Source organism: Camarhynchus parvulus, chromosome 3 (genome assembly GCF_901933205.1).
Source record: "Camarhynchus parvulus chromosome 3, STF_HiC, whole genome shotgun sequence".
Lineage (NCBI taxonomy): Eukaryota > Metazoa > Chordata > Aves > Passeriformes > Thraupidae > Camarhynchus > Camarhynchus parvulus.
Window position 1 is genome coordinate 61,025,255 of NC_044573.1, and position 23,832 is coordinate 61,049,086.

General features: G+C 38.9%; 1 protein-coding gene across 4 annotated transcripts in view; it reads right to left on the minus strand.

Moving 5' to 3' along the window:
• The window catches only part of TPD52L1 (TPD52 like 1), a 50,637-nt gene that overhangs the window by 17,307 nt on the left and 9,498 nt on the right, over positions 1 to 23,832 (minus strand). For 3 of the 4 annotated variants that reach the window (XR_004060629.1, XM_030946449.1, XM_030946447.1), the window contains exons 2-3: positions 13,815 to 13,930; positions 8,670 to 8,818 (exon numbers count right to left, since the gene is read on the minus strand). Coding sequence is in view for 3 of the 4 variants with exons in the window: in XM_030946449.1 (XP_030802309.1) it covers positions 8,670 to 8,818; positions 13,815 to 13,930 (265 nt within the window). In the remaining variant the exon portion in view is untranslated. Of the gene's footprint in view, positions 1 to 8,669; positions 8,819 to 13,814; positions 13,931 to 17,521; positions 17,572 to 23,832 lie in introns of those variants that run through there. The other variant, XM_030946450.1, reaches the window with a different exon arrangement.

Consider the following 23,832-nt stretch of genomic DNA (forward strand, 5'->3'; position numbering starts at 1 on the left):
GTTTTTTTTATAGGCACATTTAACTTTATGATAAAATATCTCTATGTCTTACCTTTTCACTGCAAGTTCTTCACACCGTGTAAAACTATTTAGAGAACAGTCCATGATGCGCCATACAGCAGAGACCCAAATTTCACTGAGAAATATTACAGTCCCCTACATATTTCTGAACCTTACATTGGTCAGAACACATCTTCAGGGAATTGGCTGGAACATCACTGATTTTGGCATTCCAGCAATATTGTGTTTTCTCTGTAAATCCCATAAACCAAACATCCTCTAGCATTTCCACTAGTGAGGAAGACATGGAGACTGCATTTGTGTTCCCAATACTTTTGACATTACATAAGAGCACAAATCCAGCTAAAACTGTTACACAACTAGTCTTTTTCAGCACCAACTTCAGCAAAAATGACCTATGACATGTCCCCTCCTCCCTTCAGCAATGTTGAAGAAGAGCTTTAAGGAACAACAAAATAACAAAGGTGAAAATGGAGCACAACATGCAATACCTGTCAGCAGAGACAAGAAAAAATAATTTGCATCTCAGCAGACCTCTCTGATAGCTTCAAAATCAATCCCCCTGCCCATTACCACCTCTCCACCATTATATGTATCACTATGCCTTCTTCATAAATAATCTTTCCATAGAGCACATTGCCTCCCTGCAGTTAGTTATGTGCTGTGTTGATATTTGGATGTATGATGCACTGTATTTTGGCTCAGATATATTTATCCTCATAGTTATTTCATATTTACAGCATCCACTTGATATCTTGCCAAGCACTCTGGTAACAATGATCTCTTCAACATATTCTCTCTGTCATCTGGGAATCTGCTCAGTTGTATTGCATATTAATCATCTGACCAAGCAGTTTTCATCATGTCATGTAACTCACAGCAGTTTGTACTTTTGTTTTAATGCATTGAACAGCTTGCATAATTTTCAGAAACATTTACCTGCAGAAATAAAGTTGGATATTCCAGGTAAGAACTACAAACACTTATTAGCTGAAAAAGTGCTCTATGTATAGTTTAAGTCCTCCTTGCACCACCAAGTGCTCTGCATGCTAATTCATCTATAACACCTGGGCACTCTCATCCTTTCAGCATCCACTGCTGGCAATCCTTAGGTGAGTGCTGACCACCAGCTCATCGAGACAGCTGACAGCATCTTAGGAATCAGTCAGCCAGCAGCTCAGGTCAACCAGTGACCCCAAAACTTACAGGCAGAAATACTCCAGCAAAAACAAACTCAGATAATTTAGGATACAGGGATTCAAGAAAGACCACCTCCCATCCAAGCCATTGAGTGCATTTTTACACAAATACATCATTGCACTAATACAAAGGCACCATCAGCAGTACACCAAGCAGCATCAACAAAAGTAGAAAGAGCCTACTTGATTTATTCAGCTAGAGCAGGAATTCCTACTCTGATTTTGTGGCATCTGAAAATACTGTGTAGCACAGAAGAATTGCTGGTAATGGTTAACAAGGGTCATATTCTGTGCTTTCACTCAGCACTTAACAATAAATATGTATAATGTATTTCATAGACAAGAGGGATTAAACAAATAAGTTATATCAACTGCTGTCTCAATTTTAAACCTGTGAACATTTGAACATTGCCTTTATATATGACATTAACCTAAGAATTTCATCCATCAACTTCTAATGATAATTTTGTTTTTAAAATAGGGTATTTCTTTAACAGAAGCAATTATTTATAAAAGAGATTACCAGAGGTTATCACAAAACATGCTGATATTGCAGTTATATCCCAATAACATGCCCAACATAATTAAAAGGAGTTTTAAAGATAACTCATGTCTCCAGTGCTGTAACATATTATTTAGACAAAGTAGATTTGCATATTCTGACTGCACTTTCACTTGACAGTGTCATATACTACATTTAGGTTATGCTATCCTGTGACAAGCAGATCTCACTATATATATCTCACTGTGACTTTTACAGTGAAAGGAAATATAAGGAACGCTGTTTCATAAAACACAACATGTGAAGGAATAGCACTTTATAGAGAGAACAGCCAAGCAGCAGCCATATAGAGAGAACTAGAGAACTAGGCATTTAAATGGCCAACATCATCTGCAGGATATGACAGGACAATCCTACTCATCTCATCTCAGTACAGAATTGCCCTTCACATAGCAGAGTTAAATGTACCCTTCATTCACAGGTGCAATACAGAGTGTGCTGACAGAAGTAGGCTACACATATAATATTTATATTTTGCATGTCAAGCTGCACGTTTGATGTACTGCAGTAAATGATAAAGAATTTTAATTCAGCTTCTGTAAAATTAGTACATTTGCTAATTAGTTCATCTTCATTCAGCATTATGCCTCTCCATCAGTGCTTGCTGGCAAAATTAATCCATTTGAGAAAGCCTTGCCTGTGATAAGGCTCACAGAGGATGTAACAGAATGCAAACAATTAACAACAAAACCATACAGTAGAGCAGAGCCTGGTAGCACAAGCTGTGCCCTATGGAGCTTACTTCTTTTCAGTTTTCAAACCATTAGTCATCTTAAGAATGACTTTTCTGCAATTGATCTAAAGCATCGGAATCCCTGAGAAACTCTCAGCTACAAAACTCTTTGTTGATTTTCTGGGAGAAACAGGGCTCAGCATTAACTAAATTATGCTAATAGTCAAGTGAGATAAATGCATATATGACAGATAAAAGGTACATAAAACATTCTCTAAGAGCATTCTTATTGTCACTTTTTTGCCACAAATTAACTCTAAGCTGTTGTGCATTATTTTGGGTTTTTGTTTTGGTGGGTTTTTTTTAGTACTCTCCTGAAATTCATTCCAACTTCAAAACCAAATGACCAATATTTTTTTTGTCATCCTTCCCATTGCCAGGGATGTTAAGAATTACCTGAAACAGTGCTGGCATTTGGATGGGTACATAAGCCCAAATCTAAGGAAGTAAGCCCCAGGTAGTTCCTCTCCCACAGGGAGAGGAAGGAGAGAACTGAGGGAACTGAATCTCTGCAGGCTGCAGCAGCAATCTGTGTGCAGCACTTGGAAGGTGACTTGACTGTTCAATAGCCTGGAGAGAGTCACAGGTCAGTGCCAGACAAAGGTGACAAATATTCTGGGCTGTACCGCCCTGTAAACTTCAATCACGTGGGGAAAATATGGGATACAGTTGTTTGAAATGAATTATTTGTGCAACGCAGCATAGAATAGGGGGGAAAGAGTGTGCTACGGTTACACTCCAGATAGAAAAGCCAAAAAATCTTTGCTAAAGCACAGATGATCTTAAGACATTAGAGGCAGTTCATCCCACCTTAAACTGTATCAGTAACACTGTCGGTGGGCTATGTGCTGCACATTAGATTAAAAAAATTCTGCAAGATTAAACAGATCCCAGTCTCTCTTTTTCTTTCTTCCCCTCCCTTTCTACTCTTTCATTTCCTTTCCCTTCTCTTTCCCCTTCCCCTTTTTTTGACTAACTCTTTCCTGGATATTTTTAATCCTTGTAATTTCAGAGATCTCAATTTACATTCAGGCCTCCTTTCCCATCCTTACAGTTAGATATACACACATAAAGATCACTATAATGCACATGTTTATATTTTGTGGTGCCCCATGATAATTACAGTGGGTTTTTCCCTGAGAAATGAACATCTGGAACAGATCACCTGACCTTCCTGTGGAATTTCCATTAGCTGAGGGTTCTCGTGCAAACAAATGGACATATACCTCTTGGACAAGGAACAATGAGAACAGATAAAGAACTTTAAGAAGTTAACTTTCTCCTTCAAAATTCAAGGCCAGAGACACATGTGGAAAAGCAGCAAAATAATTCTCTTTGAAGATAGCATGAAGGTTGCCTGATCTGACCCAAAGGAAGCAAAGGAAGTGGAAGGCAGAGCTCCTTTAACTTCCATATAGCACAGACCCACACAGGTAATGTACTTGCTAAAGCCAGCACACAATTTCTTCACTTACACAACTGTTACATTTACTTGCAAATTTAGAGAAGAAAATGTCAAAAGGTGATTACACATTGCAATGAACAGAAACACCCACATTTCTTTTACTACCACTCACAAGAAGTATGTGTGTGGGAACACAGTTTACTTAATTCCTAGAAGTCACAGTAGGACTGTGGCTGTCCACAAATTATATCTGACTTACTGAAAAAAGTTCTGAAATTTTGGAACACATTACTATATATTTAAAGCTATATTAACAAAGACTGCCTGTACCATAGATTGTAAGGCTAAAACACATGCAGTGCAACTATTACCTTCTATTTTGCTATGTCCTGGCAGAAATTTGAACTATAAAACAGCAAGTTCCCAATAGTTGTCCTCAGGTTTCCTATCAGCAGAACTAAGCTTGCTCACATAATTCAGTCAATATTCAATGAACCAACCTTTATTCTACCTCTGAAGGAAAAGGCCAAGTCCATGTTGAATGTTCTTGTCCCTAATCTTAATTAAATATCACATGCAAGAACAGAGCAACACTGAAACCTTCCTAAAAAGGCTTGAAAAGATAGTCACCATCTAAAAAAAGCCAAGGGCTCTGTCTAGGAAACATGCTATTGGGAGCCAGCACTTACAGTTCTCTTGATTCTGGCCTATAATTCATGAGCTTTTCCCTTTCTACAAGTGAAAATTTCTGTCTAAGGTCAAAAGTTGAAAAGCCATTTTGAAAACAGCTTTTTCAGATTCCTATCCTGAATGTTTGCCTTGTGTGGGTCTACTTTCCATCACATCAAAGGCTTCCCAGCCCCCCTGTTGGAATCACTAAGCACATTGACTTTATAACATTTCACATCATTTCACTACTGCAGCCCTTGAAGACAGAATGGGTTTCCTCTCATTTTCTAGCTTTTCTAATAATTTATTTACCATGGCAGTACTGATGCTTACAGTGGTCTGACTGTCTGGAGTATTTTTTTTAAGAGGTTTAGTAGCAAACCAAGCATTTTCATCTCCCTAGAAGCTCTCTCCATAGTTATTATTCCATCAATGGGTTGAAAGGTTAACCATTTAAAACAGGAGGTTTATGTTTTATAACAGTTGATAACATTTTAAGAAAGGATGGCAAAGAAGTTTGTGGCAGCTATTAGGCTGGAGTGAGTTTATTGGTGGGTAATTTTACAGATAAAACTGCTCCTTAGAAACTCAGTAGAACTGAAATATCTCACAAGAAGACAGGACTACAATGTCTTATGTGGTTTTTTCCAAAGAATTACAGAAAAGCACCAAATGAAAAGCTGAGGGACAAAGCTGAGCATGGTTACAACATAAATGCTCAGCAAAGAGCAAGATATCTTGCAGATCTAAAGTCTTTAGTGATTAATATGAGGGACTAGTGAAAGGCTAAAGTAACCCTTGTAACCTTCTCCATATAAAATGAAACGCAATTCTGTAATTGCATTGAAGACTACAATGACTTGGGACTTTGTCTGAAGAAAAAGAGGCAACAGGAGTCTCAGTAAGTTCAACAAAGTGCAATGCAGAGTCCTGAAGGCTGGGATTAATAACCTAGTAGAGGCTAGGGATCAACCAGCTGAAAGCAGCCTTGCAGAAAAAGTCCTAGTAGAATCCTAGTAGAGAACAGATTGGACATGAGTCTGCAATGTGCCTTTGCAGCAAAGGTTATGCGAAGTGATCCTTCCCCTGTCAGCCCTGGCTATGGCCACACCTGGGTCCTGTTCTGTGCTTCCCAGTACAAGGCAGACATGGACAAACTGGAACAAGTCCAGCAAAGGCGCATAAAGATGGTAAAGGACTGGAGCACCTCTCATATGAGGAGGCTGGGAAAGCTGGGACTGGTCACCTTAGAGAAGGCTTTTGGAAGGATCTCATAGATGTGTACAAACAGCCTAATGAAAGGAGGAAAGAAGACAGAGGCAAGCCCTTTTGAGTGGTGTTTAGTGAAAGTTCAAGAGGCAACCAGCACAAATTCAATGCAAGAAATAATAAAATATATTGGTATTTTAGTATTTAAGAAAAATGTTTTTCACAGCGAGGGCAATTGAAGATGGAACAGGTTGTCCAGAGAGGCTGTAGAATCTCCATCCTTGGAGATATTCAAAACCTAACTGAACATAGTCCTGAGCACTCTGCTCTAGCTGGTCCTGACTGAAAGAGTCAGTTGGACCAGACAGTCTTCTGACATTGCTGTCAACACCTCAGATATTCTAGGATTCTGTATAAAACCAGGTTAATTGTCATAAATGCTATATTCTGCCTTAATCCACTGTATGGTGAAAATCTGAAGTATGGAAGGTAAGGAGACCTGTGGGAACTTCACAGAAGCACAACCGAGAAGCTTCAATTGAATACAAAGCATTCAGGTTATATAAAACCTTTCTTTTGTAGCAGAACAATAATTAGAAAAGCTCAATTATGGTTCTTACAAATATCCATGTAAAGACATTTGTAATGATTTCTTAAGGTAAAATAAATAACCTCAAAATCCACCAACATGACCCTGCTTCTGGCATCTAAATAAGAATGAATTACCTATTTTTAAAATGTAAAAAACCTGCATTGCTGGAAGTTCAATATCCACCCACCTCTATTCACTAAAAACCCAATCATTAAAAAGGTGTGTGGGGGAAGTCATTCCAGTTGAATGCCTTACCACCATGAAACCAAACCAAACCCAAGGCAATCATTTGCTCTGTAGTTACTGATGTGCTCCATAGCAGAACCCTTTGCCTCCCCCAACGCATTATATTACAATATAATAGATTATACTAAACATCAGTGCACTGAATATATAAGAAATTACCAAGGAACTTGTGGCCAACCATTTAAAATGTAAATGCTTTAAAACAGTCAAAATCTCAAGTTTAAACTTAGTCAGTAGAGGTGGCATGCATCCTGTAAGTAAAGTCATGTATCTTAACCAGTGGTCAAACACACTTTACAGGACTGCTACTGAGAGAAGTCCACCCCTCTTCCTCTAAGTCCACTCTAAATCTAAGAATGCATCCCTAAATGGAGAGCTTAAAAACATTAACAATAAGTGGAAAAAAACTTTGGTGCTCTGTGGCTTTGCAAAGTTCCCTGCTAACGAAAAGTAATTTTAACATACAGGAAAGCACACCAGCAAAGTGAAACAAAATTTCACCCCTTAAAACCAGATAATTTTAAAATTTAAAATGAGTAACTGTGGATTTAGAAACCTAAACCACAGGCATGTAAATATGTAAATATTTAGAACTTTTTTTTTAAAAAAACCAAGCTTTTCATCCTTCCTAAATCAGGGAATCTTGGTGAATAATGCTGTCCCACTGCTATTTTGGTACAGCAACAATGAATCACCTCTATTACTCAACACATCCATTCTTAAGATGCTGGATTACCATGATTTGTATCAGCACTGGTGTTCTGGCATGAGGGTCTAGCAGAATTATACAGCAGTTGGACCATAAACATGAGAATTTTCTGGGGCACAAATGGGACTCCTACTGCTCAGTTCCACATAACAATTTCTGGACACTTACCACCTAATGGACTGTAGTTCTGAAACTCATCTCAAATAAAAAGTAGCAGCTACCTCACTGAAAAAGTCTCTTAAGTCTATCTTTGTGGAAAATGTCAATGTGGAGGAAAAATGAAAACCTATCTGGGAACTTGCTAGCAAATTTCAAGTAAAAAAGAAAGTTTTTGCTTCAAAATTTTGCTAGTCTCTCCCAGTAATTCTAGTTCAGATATCTTGTGCCCCATCTCTCTTCCAAATCTTAGTGTCTCTAGACTGTTCTCTCCTAGCACATGCCAGACATCCTCACCAAGGCAACAGTGATACCCCTGCTAATGACATGTCATGAGAAGCAGGACCTACATGAGAAACTGTCCAACAGTGAGAGACAGGAGACATACAAACTGTATTTTTATTAAGGGGGTTATGCCTTATTGGACTTCTCATGAAAATACAAAGAATAGTTCTTTTAATGTCAAAGTGTACATTTTAACATATTTTACCAAGTCTCTGTCAGCACCTTGAATGCACCGAGAGGAACTGCTAATGCTTTCTCCCCCACTCCCCTGAACTCGGCAGCTCAAGGTGAGATCTGACACTGCACAGCTGTGAAACCTTGGGCAAGACTGTGATGAAAATGTGCAAGAGTTGGGAGAATGCTTGTTAAGCACCTTTTCCCTTCATTTGGGACCCATACTAAAGCCTAGACTGAATTTAATGTCAAGTCATATTACTGATATGCCTGTATCTGTCCAGGTACTGCATAGATCTCAAACTCACAGATTTGACTCCCCGCCTTGATCTAGGACCTGGCTCATCAGTACAGAGGCACTTGGAGATCTGAACTCTTGGCTTGACCCTCTTTGCTGTCACTGGACTGCTCTGTTCTCTTTGTTCAGGTATTGTGAGATTGCTCCTTCATGGATGATGCATGCCACTGCCCCCTGCCTTCCTTGCCGTCAACTCCCAGCTCAGCTCAGTTGTGGAGAAGCTCACTTTTCCTTCTCCTTAAGTGTCAAACTCAGTTGTCAAATGAAGAGGAAAAAAAAAAGCAAATGACTTTTCAGACAGCACTTGATGAAGGTGGGTGGTTCTTTCTACCAATGTTGCTATTAATTCAGCCCAAAAAGTTAGAAAAACATGGTATGTTCATATGTGTAAGTATAAAGATCAGTACTCACGCAGAAGTTGTCTGCATATCATGCCAGCTTTTGCTAAAGTTCTGCTTCAGTTCATTCATCAGACTTATGCCAAGTTTTTGTTTAATTTCAACCAGGTGCTTCTCTTTGGCTGCTAGCACTTGCCGCAAAGTTGAAATTTCATCCTCTAGCTGAGGGAAACAAGGAGAAAGGAGTTAGCCTGTTCCCACAGAATGATAAACAGATACAGTGTTAAGAGGCTAAATGAATCTCACAACTCGTGCTTTTCGTAGGTACCTAGAGAGACCGAGTCCAGAGCTTGAGGAGGTTACAAAGGCATGCCCAGAACAGAGCTGACACTATGTTAAATTGATGCCTCTGTGTCACCTATGTTCACCATCACACACATGCATCTGGTAAGGGAGAGAATTATCCAGTAAGGAAGTGACTTCACCCAAATCTGCCTTAGGGCATTAGGAGTCTCAAATACCAGCTTTTCATTCACTAGTAAAATGGGAATGGACAGGACAAGAGAAGACTGGAAAATTTAAGTAAATATCTTTCTTTGAATGCACAGGCCTTTATCTTCATACTTGCAGGTTTTTAGTCTTCTGGTCCTGAAAAAAACATATGCAAATTCTTAGGAGCAGGTAAAAAAAAAATAGAAAAAGCTGCATGATAATATATGACTTGAGAGTACCATCAGATGTTATATCCTTGTCATATGAGTTTCATTTATGTATTTTAGGCCCTATATATTTCAAAACTGTAACATAAAAATTTATAGTTGAACTATTAGCATGAGTGATCAGTACCAAAAGTATAAAAACACTCAGAAGTCAGAGCAGATTTAGTCTTTCCAGAGATCCTAGTATTTAACCAAACTCTGCAATTTCAAGCTGTAAAGATGCCATCCAGCCCAAAAAGAGCAATATAATTCTCTCTGCAGTAGACATTTTTTTTAAACATTTAATCAAAGCCAGTATTTTACCAAGGCAAGAATCGGAAGATAGGATTGTAAGAAGAGGGACTCCAGAATGGTCCTGCCACTGGCTCAAAATCCTGCTCCTTGGGCATCACTCCTGCAAGCGAGCAGGGGTTAGCATTCTTCACCTGGAAGCCTCCCAAGCCAATCTACACAAGCAGCACACTGAGATACTGAAGCTAACAAGGGCAAGTGACACCAGAGCAGCTGCCTTTCACTTCAGGTTTAGAAATTCCCCTACCAACTGTGTTCCTTCCTCCATATGTTAGTAAGGTAACATATGGCAACTTATCTGATTACCATATGCTAAGTTCCCTGGAGCCACAGTTTCCCTCTGATTTAACTCCATTGGCTGCAGGGAATGATGCAAGCACCAGCTGAAGCAGTGCTGACCTCCAAGGCTATATTTAGGATATCAGCACCAGCATTATTTTATTTTACACATTCATGCATTCTGCCTCACTGTAAAACTGGCTGCAAGCTCACTGTTCTTGGAAAAGTCTCATCCTTGAATCACCCAGCTATCAGTTTCTTTTGTCATTACCTGCTACTTCAATATACAAGCAGCTCAGGAATTAAGCAGCAAGGCTAGGAACACAGAGCAAAATCATGACCTGAGTGAAGCAGATATTAGTATTCACCAATGCCTGTGATGCCAACACCTCACCAGAACTGTTGTTAAATCAGCAGCAATCCAAATTGCTTTGTTCCTCCCCATGTCCTTTATGCTCTATTATATTCCCAACCTGCAAATGGAACACTGTCAAGAGGCAGGAGTCAAGAGGCTCTCTTCTGAGAAAGTAGCTGGTTATATGCTTATAGAAAGAAAGCACAAGCATTCCTCAGGCAGCAGTTCAGAGCTCCTTTTGGTTGTTTCTCACCAAGAGCAAACCCCTTAGTGCACGACTACCTGTGCAACACTGCTGAAGAACTTTACTTAAACTGATGCCAGGACACTATTGGGCCAGCACTAGGTTGATCATCAGGTACTTTCCATTGGTTCCACTGAATAGACATCTTAAAGCTGTGATAACCTAAGCAAGCATTAGCCAAGCGCTCAATGGCAGAAGTATGAGCAACATTTTTGATTAAAGAAAAGTAATTAATTATTTATAACACAGCAATCAGTTTTGAATTGACAAAATCCTCCTCAACTTCCATCATTTTGAAATAATGACAGATACAAAGCCGCCCTCAAGTGCTCAAATATCAGTGATGACTCTGAAGTAGGTAGAAAGGATTAGGGACTTACAGTAGGATCTTGAAAAGCATTCAAGCATGTAACATACCTAATTCTCATGGAAGTCAGGCATCACTTGTTTAGGAATTTTTTAAGTCCACTTTTGTAAATGCTTATAACTCCATTATAAAACTAGGGCTTGAGTCAACAGAAAGACAAGCTTCTAATTATCATGGTTCCCTTCTTTCAAAGTGCAACAGAGTCAGAAGAATACAGGCACATCATACAGAGGCAAAGTTCTCTTCCACAAGTTTGCAGGAAAAGGTATTATTATAATCTTTCCTCAAACTGGGAACAAACATGCAGTAAAACACACACTGCTGATGCTGTGCATCAGCTAGATCAAACCAGATAGCTCCTTCTGGGAAGGTGTGGGAGGGGGAAGACACCAAAGAGTAAATGAGTACTTTGATGAGTGTAATGGAAGGACAACTGACAGCAGTGAGCAAGGTAGCTCAAAATCTCAGCCCCCAGCATGACTCAAGAGTCATTGTACAATGCTCCTCACAGCGTGGGGGGTGGGGGGAATCTGTTCTGCTAACAATCTTCTGGCCTTATGTAAAGCTTTTGGGCTACAATTTTCTGCTGTTATTCTGAAAAGTCAGACTGACCTAAGTAAATTCAAATGACTGTTAGAAGTTTCTGTAAGAGATGTCTGCGACATAAGAGTTACTCATTGTAGTTTCATTGTAGAAATCCTAAGGCTTGATTAAAGTCAGAGCCCTGCTGTGTTAGCTAGGCTACAAGTACAAGAACAGAGCAAGTCCATGTTCTGAGAAGTTTCCAGTAAAAAGAGATTATTAGCAGGAGAATAAGAATAGAGGATACAAAAAAAAATCCTGACAGAACAGTAGTGCTTGTTCATTTCCTAATGTCAGAGTGAGAAGGAGGAAGAAAACAAAGAATACATTAGATATACAACATTAGATACACAATACAGAGATGAAGCACATATTTTCTGCTTAAATAAATGCACAACAGGTGCTCACAAATAGACCTCCATTTTATCAACTATTGATAGAAGAATTAAGGATGATTTTTACCCCTCAGAACAGTAAGAGAGGTATTTGTTCCTACAGGCTCAAACAGGCATTACTTAGCACATAAGAACATTGAAGAAAATAAAACTATCATTGGTGGAGCAGAAAGGGCTTGTAAGTAAAGACTAACAGATTTTCAAAAGGAAACAATACCCAATCCCCACATTAGCAAATTTTTCTTTCTGAAGGAGGTAATGTCACACATTTTTTGCAGTCTTTTATAAGAGTCATAAGCCTCATTTAACTTTAGACTTTGTTCACTCTACATTCAAGTTATCCAGACCTTTCTTAGCATAATTATCAGTTTTATTTTGCTTTTAAGCATCAGCTGCATGCCAGTAAACTGCTGTGAGGAATTCAGAAAATAGTCAGTCAAGATCATAATATTTGACAGGCAATCTCTCACTTGTATGTTAGTAGAGGAATTAAAGCATTTCCAGCACAAGCTAATGAGAATTCTCTCTCCTATGGCAATGAGTAAGCAGAAGGAAAACCCAGAAACATTTGAGATTAATTCTGTTGAGAGAGGAGTATCATTCTCAGATGACTGCAGGAAGTTCTGGCCTTTTTTCCTTCCTTGTTTCTACCTGCCTGTGAAGTCCCCTTCACCAGAGAGGAGAATCACAGAATGGCTGAGGCTGGAAGGGAGCACTGTAGCACATCTGGTTCAAGCCCTACCTACAGCATGTTTCCCAGGACTGTACCCAGACAGCTTTTAAATATCTTCAAGGATGGAGACTCCAAAACATCTTGAGGTACACTGCCCAGTCACATACACATTAAAATCATACTTCCTGATGTTCAGGGGGAACCTACTGTGTTTCAGTGTGTGCCCACTGCCTCTGGTCCTCATAAAAAGCCAGTATTGAATATGCCAACTCCTAACTAATTTGATAAACTGAATATGTAAACTTTCCGCTTCCTTCTGATTATTTACAGATGAGAGAGGATCAGCAAAGAAGTAAAAGTTAACTAGTAACTCAGAAACACAAAGATTGATAAAATATTAAAGTGAAAAAACAGTTCTGTTTCACTTGAAAATCCTGAATTAACACTGCAGGTAAATTACTTGAAAGTCGTTACAGGTGTTATTTCTTAGAGTACTTTGTAAGTACTTTGTAAGTATTCTAAGTACTACAACTTAATATCAATTTAAGTATTCCAGTTAAGGCAAAACCAACTCCTCACATTCATATGGCTGTGATTTCTGTTATTTGGCTCATATTTCAAAAAATTAAACCCACAGCTTTTCACATTCTCTCATTTTCCATTTCAGAATTTCACTTTACTGCAGTATTCAGCACTAATAATTAAAAGTTAATTCATCCTTCCATGGTAGACCAAATTTAGACAATTTCTTTAATCTCTGTAATAAAGAGATCATGTGGTTCACACCTTTTCCCTCCCATCTCCTTACTATTTTAAGCCTCTTCACAGTGTCCTGAGTTCCAGACTCCTGAAAAAAGGATACTACCTTCTCAAAACACATCAGTGCCAAAGGAAACAAAATGTGATAAAATTACTGTTCTTGTTATCATCAGCCTCTTCTGTAACCATCATCATTACCTTTTCCTCTGAGCACCACAAAAAGAAATTTTTCTATCAGGTGGCACAACCACTGTAACGACATTACCAGATCTAAAACACCTTTCATTCTTTTTCAAAGAACATTTATAAATAAAGACACATCTTGACTAAGATCAGAACATGCATTTGACTTCACAGTACAATCATCAAGTAGAAGATATTTAACCTTCAAAAAATAGGTATATGACAAAATTATAAGCTACATTATTGTTGCCTAGAATAATTTTACCAAAAAGGAAAGGCATGCCTTTATGATGTATACTTCATCCTAAAATTTTTATTTGCAGTTTAAGGAAGTAGAAACAGTAACACTCACAGAAATTCAAATTCATTACCTTGGCCAGCTCAGTCTTTAACTCTTCTTTTTCTTCTTCAGAAATCATATTGGTGAAATCAACATCAGTGACCACATCTTCATCTGCTTCATGGAACGACTGAGTTTCCAACAGGCCTTAAGAAGTTAAAAGGTCAAGACAATCATTAGTAATTATTTCAACCATTGTATTGGCCTCCCCTAAAATCTAAGAATGATATAGTATTTATCCATTAAGGGGAAAAACAAACAAACAAACAAACAAAGAAAACCAAGCTTTTCCTGCTACAATCATTTGCATTCAGCTTCTCTTTGCTTCTGAAAAGCTATTGGAAGTATCAGAGGGTAGTGTCTGCACAGGAGCAATTTAATATGTGTAAAGACCACTCATTCCCAGAAATTATTCACCTTGGACCCTACTAATCCCTGATAAGGCATTTTCTTGCTTCCAACAATACAGAAGAAAAAAAAGAAAGCTTTTTCTTCAAAATAAGAAAGCTGGCTAATGCGGATCACTGATGCGAAGAGCAGCAATAGTACAGTGAATAATAAAGGAAGTATATTACAGAGCCAAGTTTTCTCTAAAAGTACCTCTGATTGCAACAACTTGAAACCTTACAGATGCACACAGTTTGCAGAAGCAAATGCCATGACTATTGTTTAAATTTTCTGAATGTTAATGAGAAGCATTCCTTGATTGCTCAATCTAAGCCTGTGAAGGGGGGACAAATACACTGTACCTTGTTACTTTCTTTTTCTGCACGCCCAAGATCAGGGTCAGTATCCATAATAAGCAAGATAAGTGCATACATAAATGCTTGCAAGACCAGGGCCTGCCTGGTATAATAGGTATTGATGAAACAAAATACTTCCTATCTCCGAATCATTCAGTGAGGAAAAGATTGCTGGGGCTCCAGCCGCTAAGAGCCTCTCATTCTTTATGGTCTGCAGAGAAAACCAATGCAAACCATGAGATAACAGAAAACATTCAAGTCTCTTTGGAACTTGTTTTAAATTCTAGATAGTCTTCTGTTGTGGAACAAAAATCTCCTCCAGGTTACATCTGGGACAGCACTTTCCCCTTTATTTCAGTTCCCTAGCAGGGTAATGAGCCATCTCTGCTGACTCCTGAGACCTGTATACTGCTTAATATGGAAGAGAACAATTTCTTTCCTAGCTCCACAGAGGCCTGTATACTCTATTATAGAGAGATTAAAATACAGCTTAGTTAAGTTTGGACATTAAAGAACAGAGGTTACAAGGAACAAGTCTGTTGAAATTGAGTACTTCACATTTTCATGCAGAAAACTAAATTCCCTCCAGCCTTCTGCCATTTCCTTCACCTAGAGTCCCCCTGTGTACCTGGATTTCCTTCTATTTAACAGAACAGAACTGATTCGATTCCTACTGTCAACTTCCCTGCAGAACATGATGGAGTGAATTCAGCCTTGTTAATGACAATGTTCCCTGAGTGGGAAGATAAAGAGCAGCAACACAGGTGCTGAACCCCTGCTTGGCACCATATGCAGAAATAGATCACCGCCCTTAAGCACAAAACCTTTTAAAAACATGATGGCATATAGAAGTAGTTGAAATCTTAGCTATTACCCAAAAAGCAGCTTGCCAGGAAAACCTAGATTGCTGAAGTCAGGACAAAGGAAAGCATATTTATTCAGTAGGAACATTCCCAAATCACCTTTATTAACACCCCTACATCTCAAAACACAATTGTTATTTGGTATTTGTTTGAGGATTAATAGTGTTGCTATGGGACTCAAGCTAAACTTAAGTCTGCACAGTCTTGAAAGCAGTCTGTTTTTTCATGGATGGGGGAGCAGTGGTACAGGGCAGCTGTTGGAAATGCTGGGAAGGATCTAAGGGGCAACAGGGTTGAAAACCCTTAAGGGAAGCCTTGGGATAGATGTTGAGATGAGGTGATGTCAGAGCCAAAAAGAAGGCAGATCCATGCTCAAGGGACAACAATAGTTTTGGAACGGCTAGGTAAGAGATGGAAGCCAACATGGACAAAATCACCAGAAACAACTGAATAACACTTAACACTTGACCCAATGGCCAAGTTTAAACTTCAAGACTGGACTGAAATTACAATCCATTCCAAAACAACAAATCCATGTCAATCTTCTCTATGATACTTTGCTGTGGAGGGATAGAATGTAAGAAAATAGTGCAGAAGGTAATCTTACACCTGAGGAGTTGCAGCTGTACCAATCACCAAATATTAGGAACAGGCCTGCCCTCAACAGGCCACAGCTGTGTCCAATAAGAAGATGAGTGCTATAAAAGAGTGGGTTAGCTGGGTGAGGAGAGAGCTGGAGTTTGTTGGCTGTGCTGTGAGATGCCCATGAGAAATCACCGAAAAGGCATGGGACTTTTGAAATATGATGCCAACACTTTGCAAACCACTTTGAATCCAGTTTCTCCCCCGAATTTTTGTCCTTTGCTTCTTGTTTAAGTCCTCTAAAATCTAGTCTGATCCTTCAGTCTCTACTTCCTTGTTCAAGCTATGAGAGTCCTCCATTACAGTCACTGTCCCTCTGAAAATGTTTCACTTTGATCATCTTCCAGCTCCAGTCTGAACATCTCCTTAGCATACTGTGGGTCACAGCCTTCTTTAGGCCAGTCTGAGTTCTGAAACTTCCTCATGTGAGAATACTTAGATTCTAGCAACAATAGCAGAGTGGTTACAATTATATTTGTAATGGAGCACAGCAGAGGTCAGCATCCACCAGCTCAGACTTACACTGAAGTTAGAGAGCTCATCAGCCCAGGTGTGCTGATAACCTAACACAGTGCTTTGGAGCCTTGAGTTAGGATTCAAGGATGTTTTGGATCACAGGTGTACCTATTGGTCAGGATTTGTGGGTGTCTCTGCACTGTGTGATACTGCAAGGCCAGCAGAAAACTCCTTCCAGTCACCGGCTTCTCTCTCTAGATACTGTCATCTCTCACACTTTGGTCTTCAGACTGAAGGAAGTTCTGGGATTCCCTGACCATGCAGGAGATGGAGCAGCCTAGCACCCTCCAGTACAACTGAAGGGATGTAAGCCCACCTACAAGTTCTGATCTCAGAACAGCCTCAAAATCCTGGGTTGGGCATGAAATAGAAGCATAGAATCATAGAATATTCTGAGCTGGAAGAGACCCACAAGGATCATCAAAGCCCAGCTTCTGACCCTGCACAGGCCAAGCCCTAGAATCATACCGTGTGTTTCAGAGTACCCAAGCACTTCATGAACTCTGTCAGGCTTAGAGCTGTGACCACTTTCCTGGGAAACCTCTTCAGTGTCCAACCACCCTCTGGGTGAAAAAACCTTTCCTTAATATCCAAGTTAAACCTCCCCTGAAACAGCTTCAGGCTGTTCTCTCAGGTCCTGTCCACTGGTCATGAGAGAAGACATCAGTGTCAGCCTCTACAATTCCCCTCATGAAAAAGTTGTAAACTGCTATGAGGTCTCCTCTCAGTATTGAAGAAGACTGAGGCATTTTCCTCTCCTGCCCAGCTACATACCCTGATAACACACAGAAATTGCTCTGGGGAAAGACAGTATTTTTGCTGAAAGATGCATAGGTATTAGTTATGAGCCATGAAGGCTTGATCACTCTGGGAAGGGAGTTGTACCAGTAGCTGACTTGTTTTCAAGATTAACATAAGGTCATTGGTAGCAGGAAAAAAAAATTGCCTTCAAGTTGCATTTTCTTTCCTCTTACCTACTCCTCCCAGAAATACTGAAGGTCATGCCTTGCTTCCAGCTGTGGTCAGATCTGGAAAATCTGGAATTGTGATTAAATTGTCATTAACTGTTCAGATGCAGAGCTGCTATTACTTCAGAATTGCACTAATATCCAAGTGTGGAATTGGAAATTAACTTTCCACCCTTTTAGAAGAACAATTCAGTCGTTGGGTGGTTAAATAACTTTTGCTTTACCTTGTAGTATAGGTGTTACAAGCTTCCCTGAATGAATTAGGAGCTCATCCAATACTTTACCAGCCATTTACAAGAACCCGTGGCATTGGTGATGTCCTGTATCTCTTATGTCCTTTACTAACAGCACAGTATTTTAGGCATTGACCTCCACATACTGATCTAAAGCACGGGCTTTACAAGTTTCATTCAAGCAGGCCACTAACAGATAAGGCATGAGGATAGAGCCTAGACACTACCACTAACTAACATCTGTTTTCTTCTCCTACTATGTCTTACACAAATTAACTTCATTCTGTTGCTCCTGAATTTAATTTCAGTTGCTGTGCCTGCCCAGCAGTTCTATTACACTGGAAAAAAAAAATCACACAAGAGGCATCAATGGAACAAAAGCTGTCTTAGAACCTGTTCCTTGAACTCCCCCTCCCTCATTCTCTGTGGTCAGCTAAGGAGCTTTCATTACCTATCCCCTTCTCTCTACTTCTCCATTTGCAATGAAGCTCAATCCAGAGCTTAATCAAATAATCAACAATTAGCTCTGGGATATGCTGTCACAAGACTCTGCCCAGAGACAGATGCAAGACCCAGCCCACCTCCCTCATTAGCTCTTCCAGACAGCCTTGTCTTGTGGTGTAGGATTGCTGGAGACAAGACTGCAGCTTCCTATAGTCTCATACAACCTCCTGTTGCTACAGCAAATTACACTAATAATATACTGATGTGTAACTCATTTATCCTCTGGAAACAGGCAAACCAGTGATTTTCTGGACATATGTTACTTCAAAATAACCAAAAACCCCGCCCCTATAAAGTGTGGGAAATCATATAATAGGTTCGAATCAATGCAAAACACTGATTGGCTTCTAGTTTAAAGAAGGTTTTAGTACTTACTGTCACATACATCATAATCATATTAGATAAAATATGAATGAAACATTAAAAGTATGGGATAATCAGCAAATTGGAACTGCAAGTCATACAGAAGGACCCAAGTTGAAACAAATGAGCAGAAAACCCTTTGTATTAGGAAAATACTTATATAGAAAGAAGTGGGAGGAGGTGAATAGCTGGGGAAGCACATTTATTGGGTTCTTCTGCAAGATTCATATGAGAAAATAATACAACAACCATGCAAGTAGTTCCAGTGTGCTGAAATGGGCATTTGCAATTTCCCCCCAAAGTTCATGGTAATTGTGGCTAAGACTAGTGACCCTAATTCTACAGTCTGCTGCTAAATCTGATTTAATGTGAGAAACTGTTTCAGCATCAATCAATACCTGTGCATATGTTTGCCAGTAGAATTGTAGGGGTGACAAATTTAATATGCCACTTAGAATCTAGAAGATCTGTAACTATTCTACAAAATTTAAAATAACCAAACAATACAATGATAAAATCCATGACAGATTTTTTTTTAATTACTCAGGTATCTAAAGATTAACTACATAAAGATGTTTTAGTTAGTGCTTTTAATGTATTTTCTCTGTATTCATCTCAGATCCATGTTCTAGAGTAGTACGTATCAGACTATTTCTTGCATGTTGACTGTTTAAAAAAGAAAAACAACCCCAAAAGCCCCCCCCAAAAATCAACAAAATTAAAAGCTTACACTATAGGCACTGATGATTGTTGAATTAACCATAACGACAGCACAATTAAGGTAAAAACCATCAAATTTCTGTTTTTGTAAATTTTTTAACATTTATTCAAGGAAATATAGAGATCATCCTTTGTGTTAACAAAGCATTAAGAATTGAAGTGCTTTTACTGCTCTGCTTTTTTGTTTTCCAACCAATTAAAAATACCATATCTACCTTGTTACCTAGCATTCACATCAAATAGTGAGAAAACAAATTACATAACCCTTCTAGTAAGAAAAATTATTTGCTACAGCTTCTTTTGCCATGTCATTAGAGTTCCTTATTTAAATTTGGAAAACACTTGTTCACAAATTTAAATTGCAATTAAGTCTTCAAAGGGATGAAATGGTAAGTAGAACAAAGGAACTGTCCAGACACTGCATTAGTGTCTTTGATCTTCTTTATAATGTAGTCCTAATGCCAGATATAGAGATTAAGGGGGAGACAAGGGGGACTAGAAGCATGTATTAAATAACTAAATTGGTCAGAAAAAGCTATCAGAAGTTGCATGGATTTCCATACCATTTTTTCCACTACAAAGTTATTATTGGAGATCAAAATAGGAAAATATGTTATCATTTAATTCATCTAGAAAACAAACTACTGAAGGAAGATCTTCCCTTCTGTCTGGTTCTAACTGTGGACAAGTCTGAATTTGTCTTGAACTTGCTTAGGCTTGAGCCTAACAATTACATACAGCCTGCCACTCTCCTAAAGGACTTAGAACTGAAAATATAAGGTTGATTTTGAAGTTATGATTGAAAAACAAACCCAGAGGCTGTATTCACCTTGGCTAAGAAAGGGAAATACTCAAGATGCACAGGTGATGTAGACTAAAAATGTAAACATAACAGAAATATGTAGGTTCTACTTTCTGCAACCATGTGGGCTCAGTCTTTTTGCCCTGAGTATGTTCCTTCAACGAGAGAGATGGATGTGCAAGTGTCTTCAATCCCTTTCTCCCTGAGCTTTAGGTTGGCAGTAGTGTCAAGGATAGGGAGAGAGTACAGCTTTTGGGTATCCAAGAGTTCTAGGATGTAGTCTAAAATCTCAGAGTAGGTGTCCCTGGTCATGCTGGAGCAGCTTATTACTGACTTTGTTAAAACTTTGCCTTCTATCTCTTAACCCTTGCAAACCCGAGCAGTAAGAAAATCTATCCATAGCTATGAGACAGATTGGCAGATTTCCAAACAAAGGAAAACTTTTATTTAAAGCCCCTGGATAAACAGGCAGTTGCGCTGTGCTGATTCTTTTCTCTGTTTTAGTATAAAAAAAGGAAATTAATCATACCTTGAGGATGTCTCTACCTTGTTTTTCCCCCAGAAACCGCTGATACACCTGCCAATCTATGCCAGTGAAAAGAGACAATCTACACAAAAAAACTGGCAGAAAAGAGACACAACAGCTTGACCATTGCACCAAGAAACCATATACACTGATAAGGAGTTTGATAATCATGCCAAACATGGAAACAAAATGGATAAAAGTGAGAATAGCAATAACGGTTAAAAAAATACATATCACTTACTTCAACCTAAGATTTCAACCTGGGAACTGATCTTCCAAGCAAAATAATTATCTGAAATGTCCAGGAATGCAAGGATGATCTTGCACATTTTACCCTATAGCAAGTTCTCTTTGTATAGAATAATAATCCTGAATGCCTGGACAAGACAAGGGTAACATTTTCAAGCTGTAGCTATGGAAAAACAAAGCAATTGTTGTGAAATGTAACAGTTTAAAGACAGTAGAAGGTTCATTCTGTTATGTCAAACTGAAAGTTATGACAGCACTGTACCACTTTCTGTGCTTTCTATTGATCATGCTGCACAACCTTCTGTGAAGTCAATGGTAAGAAAAAAATGCCTCAAGTGGAAGGAGTGTCATCTCTTTTTCTTTAGGAAGAACAGGGAAAAAGAAGGAAAAAGATGAAGTCACAATGGAATAATAGGGAATGAGAAAGTGGATAACACTGCATCACAAAAGGGAATTGTTCTCTACAAATAAGGTACTCTAGAAACTGTAACACGCAGCACAAAGCAAATGAAGGAATAATGCATATATAATCCTAGAGAATAAGCAGTGTAGGGGAAGATAAGAACTATGACATGGAAATGCTGCTAGTCAGAGGTGGAAGTTATCAGTCACATTTCTTAAACCCACCCTTTCATACTAAAAATACATGACAGTACATTTTTCTCATCTCTGAACAGAGAGGCACCTGGGGTCCCATCCTCAGCTGGTAGAAGTGACGGCAATACCATCAATTGTATAATTAAGATCATGCATCTGCTTCACTGAATCAAAATCACTGAAACTTAATGGCAGGATTTAATAACCTTTCTCTCCTAAGAATGAATCAGTTTATTGTACTTTTCTAAAGCCAGGTGCAAAAGAATATAATTAGATAGCAATCTAACTGCAGTATAATTAAACTCAAAAGCCTCCTCAATTAACTTCCAACAATGTATCTGTACTGAAAGAAGCACTAAAATTATATTTTTTTAATTGCAAAATAAATTCTTCATGTAGTCATATTTTGTGTCCTTTAGATCACAAAACACATAACTAACAAGATCTTTAAAAGTGTAATTTTAAAATGAACAAAATCACGCAGCAGCCAGCAGGTTGCCTGCTTTTTTTACACCCCCTTTCAGCTATTTCAACATGTAAGACAGATGTGTCACTTTTGGTCCTGTAAATGTACTAGGGAAAATACACAGGAAACAATTATACTTGGGTACATGACAGATTCTATATCCTCTTCAGGCTCAAATTCATTACTTCCATTGTTTTAATACAGAATAAATGTCTCTACATTGTTACATATACTAAAGTTCACATTTAAGAATGCTGGGAAAAAAGGGACAAACGATCTTTCCCCTCTGTGATCAATCTCTCATACTGGGAGAGTAAAGATCATAGTTTTAAAGGATCAGGACTGCCTTATTGCATACTGTTTTTGGCACAAAATATCCATGATCTGTGACTAAGCTTTGCAGGCAGCATAATTACAAATTAGCAATAATAAATCATAGAATAGTTTGAGTTGGAAGGGACCTAAAAGATCACCTAGTTCCAATCACCTGCCATGGGCAGGGACACCTTCCCTTAGACCAGGTTGCTCAAAGCCCCATCCAAGCAGGCCTTGAGCACTTCCAAGGATGGGGCATCCACAACTTCTCTGGGCAGCCTGTTCTTTTGTCTCACCACCCTGACTGTAAATAATTTCTTTGTGGTATTAAATCCAAACCTACTCTTACAGTTTAAAGCCATTTCCCCTTGTCCTGCCATTACACGCCCTTGAAAGAAATCCCTCCAGTTCTCTTGTAGACCCCTTCAGGTACTGGAAGGTGCTATAAGGTCTCCTCAAAGCCTTTTCTTCTCCAAGCTGAACAACACTAACTCTCTCAACCTGTTTTCTTAGAACAGGTTCTCCAGCTCTCTCATTATCTCTATGGCCCTCCATGCCTTTCCTAAGTTGGAGGCCCCAGAGCTGATATCACTCCCTAAGTTGGGAGAAAGGTACAGTTCCTCTTCCCAGAGTTTTTCTTAATTTTTTATGTTACATTATGTAAAAGCTCCTGGTCACCAAAATGAGGCACTGAATCAAACAATTGTCAAAGCAGACATGCCCAAAGCAGACATGGCCACCAAAATGAGGCATTGAATCAAACGCTTCTCAAATCAGACATGTCCCTCCCAACCCCCCATGTTTTAAGGGCCACCTGCTTCACCCCTTAATCCCTTCATAATTAAGACTAGCTACTTTGCAGCAGTGCACTTTTGCCTTCCTAACAGGGTGGAGGGAGTGGGGAGGCGGGGGGTTGTGTCATATGACAGTGGAAAGTTCCCTAGTCTTCCCTAAATAAACTTGGTCTACTCTGGATGCATCTACCTGCAACACAATTTATTTAAAACCAATAAAAACAAAGCTCATTCATTATTTTAATATTTTGAATATCTGAATTCAAATAACTTGAATATTATTTGAAAACAACACATTCTAATAGAGACAATGGCTATGTTCTGTTGCACAGGCCCTCTATTCGAGACAATTTTTTTATTTTTTAAAGGAAATACTCCAAATATATTGACAAACAGCTCACTTGAGTGCCACGCCACCTCCTGCAGATACCCTGCTTTTCAGCCAGGATGTCTTGTTGCAGTGGTTTGCTCTGATAAACCTGGAATCTGGAATTAGTGTAACAGTAATTCTCTGCACACAGGCACACAAAACACTTCTCAGTCAGAATAGCACCATCTATCTGGGCCTGTCCACCACCAAGTTTCACTTGTTTTTCCCACAAGCTTTTTTGCCAGCATCCTGAGGCGTGAAATGAAGCACTTACTATTCTGTTCCTGGTGTTAAGCTCCATGTTAAGGCCTTCAGAATTTTGGGCATAGTTAACTTCGTTAACTTCATGGCTTTGCCTACTCAGTGTTATGTAAAATG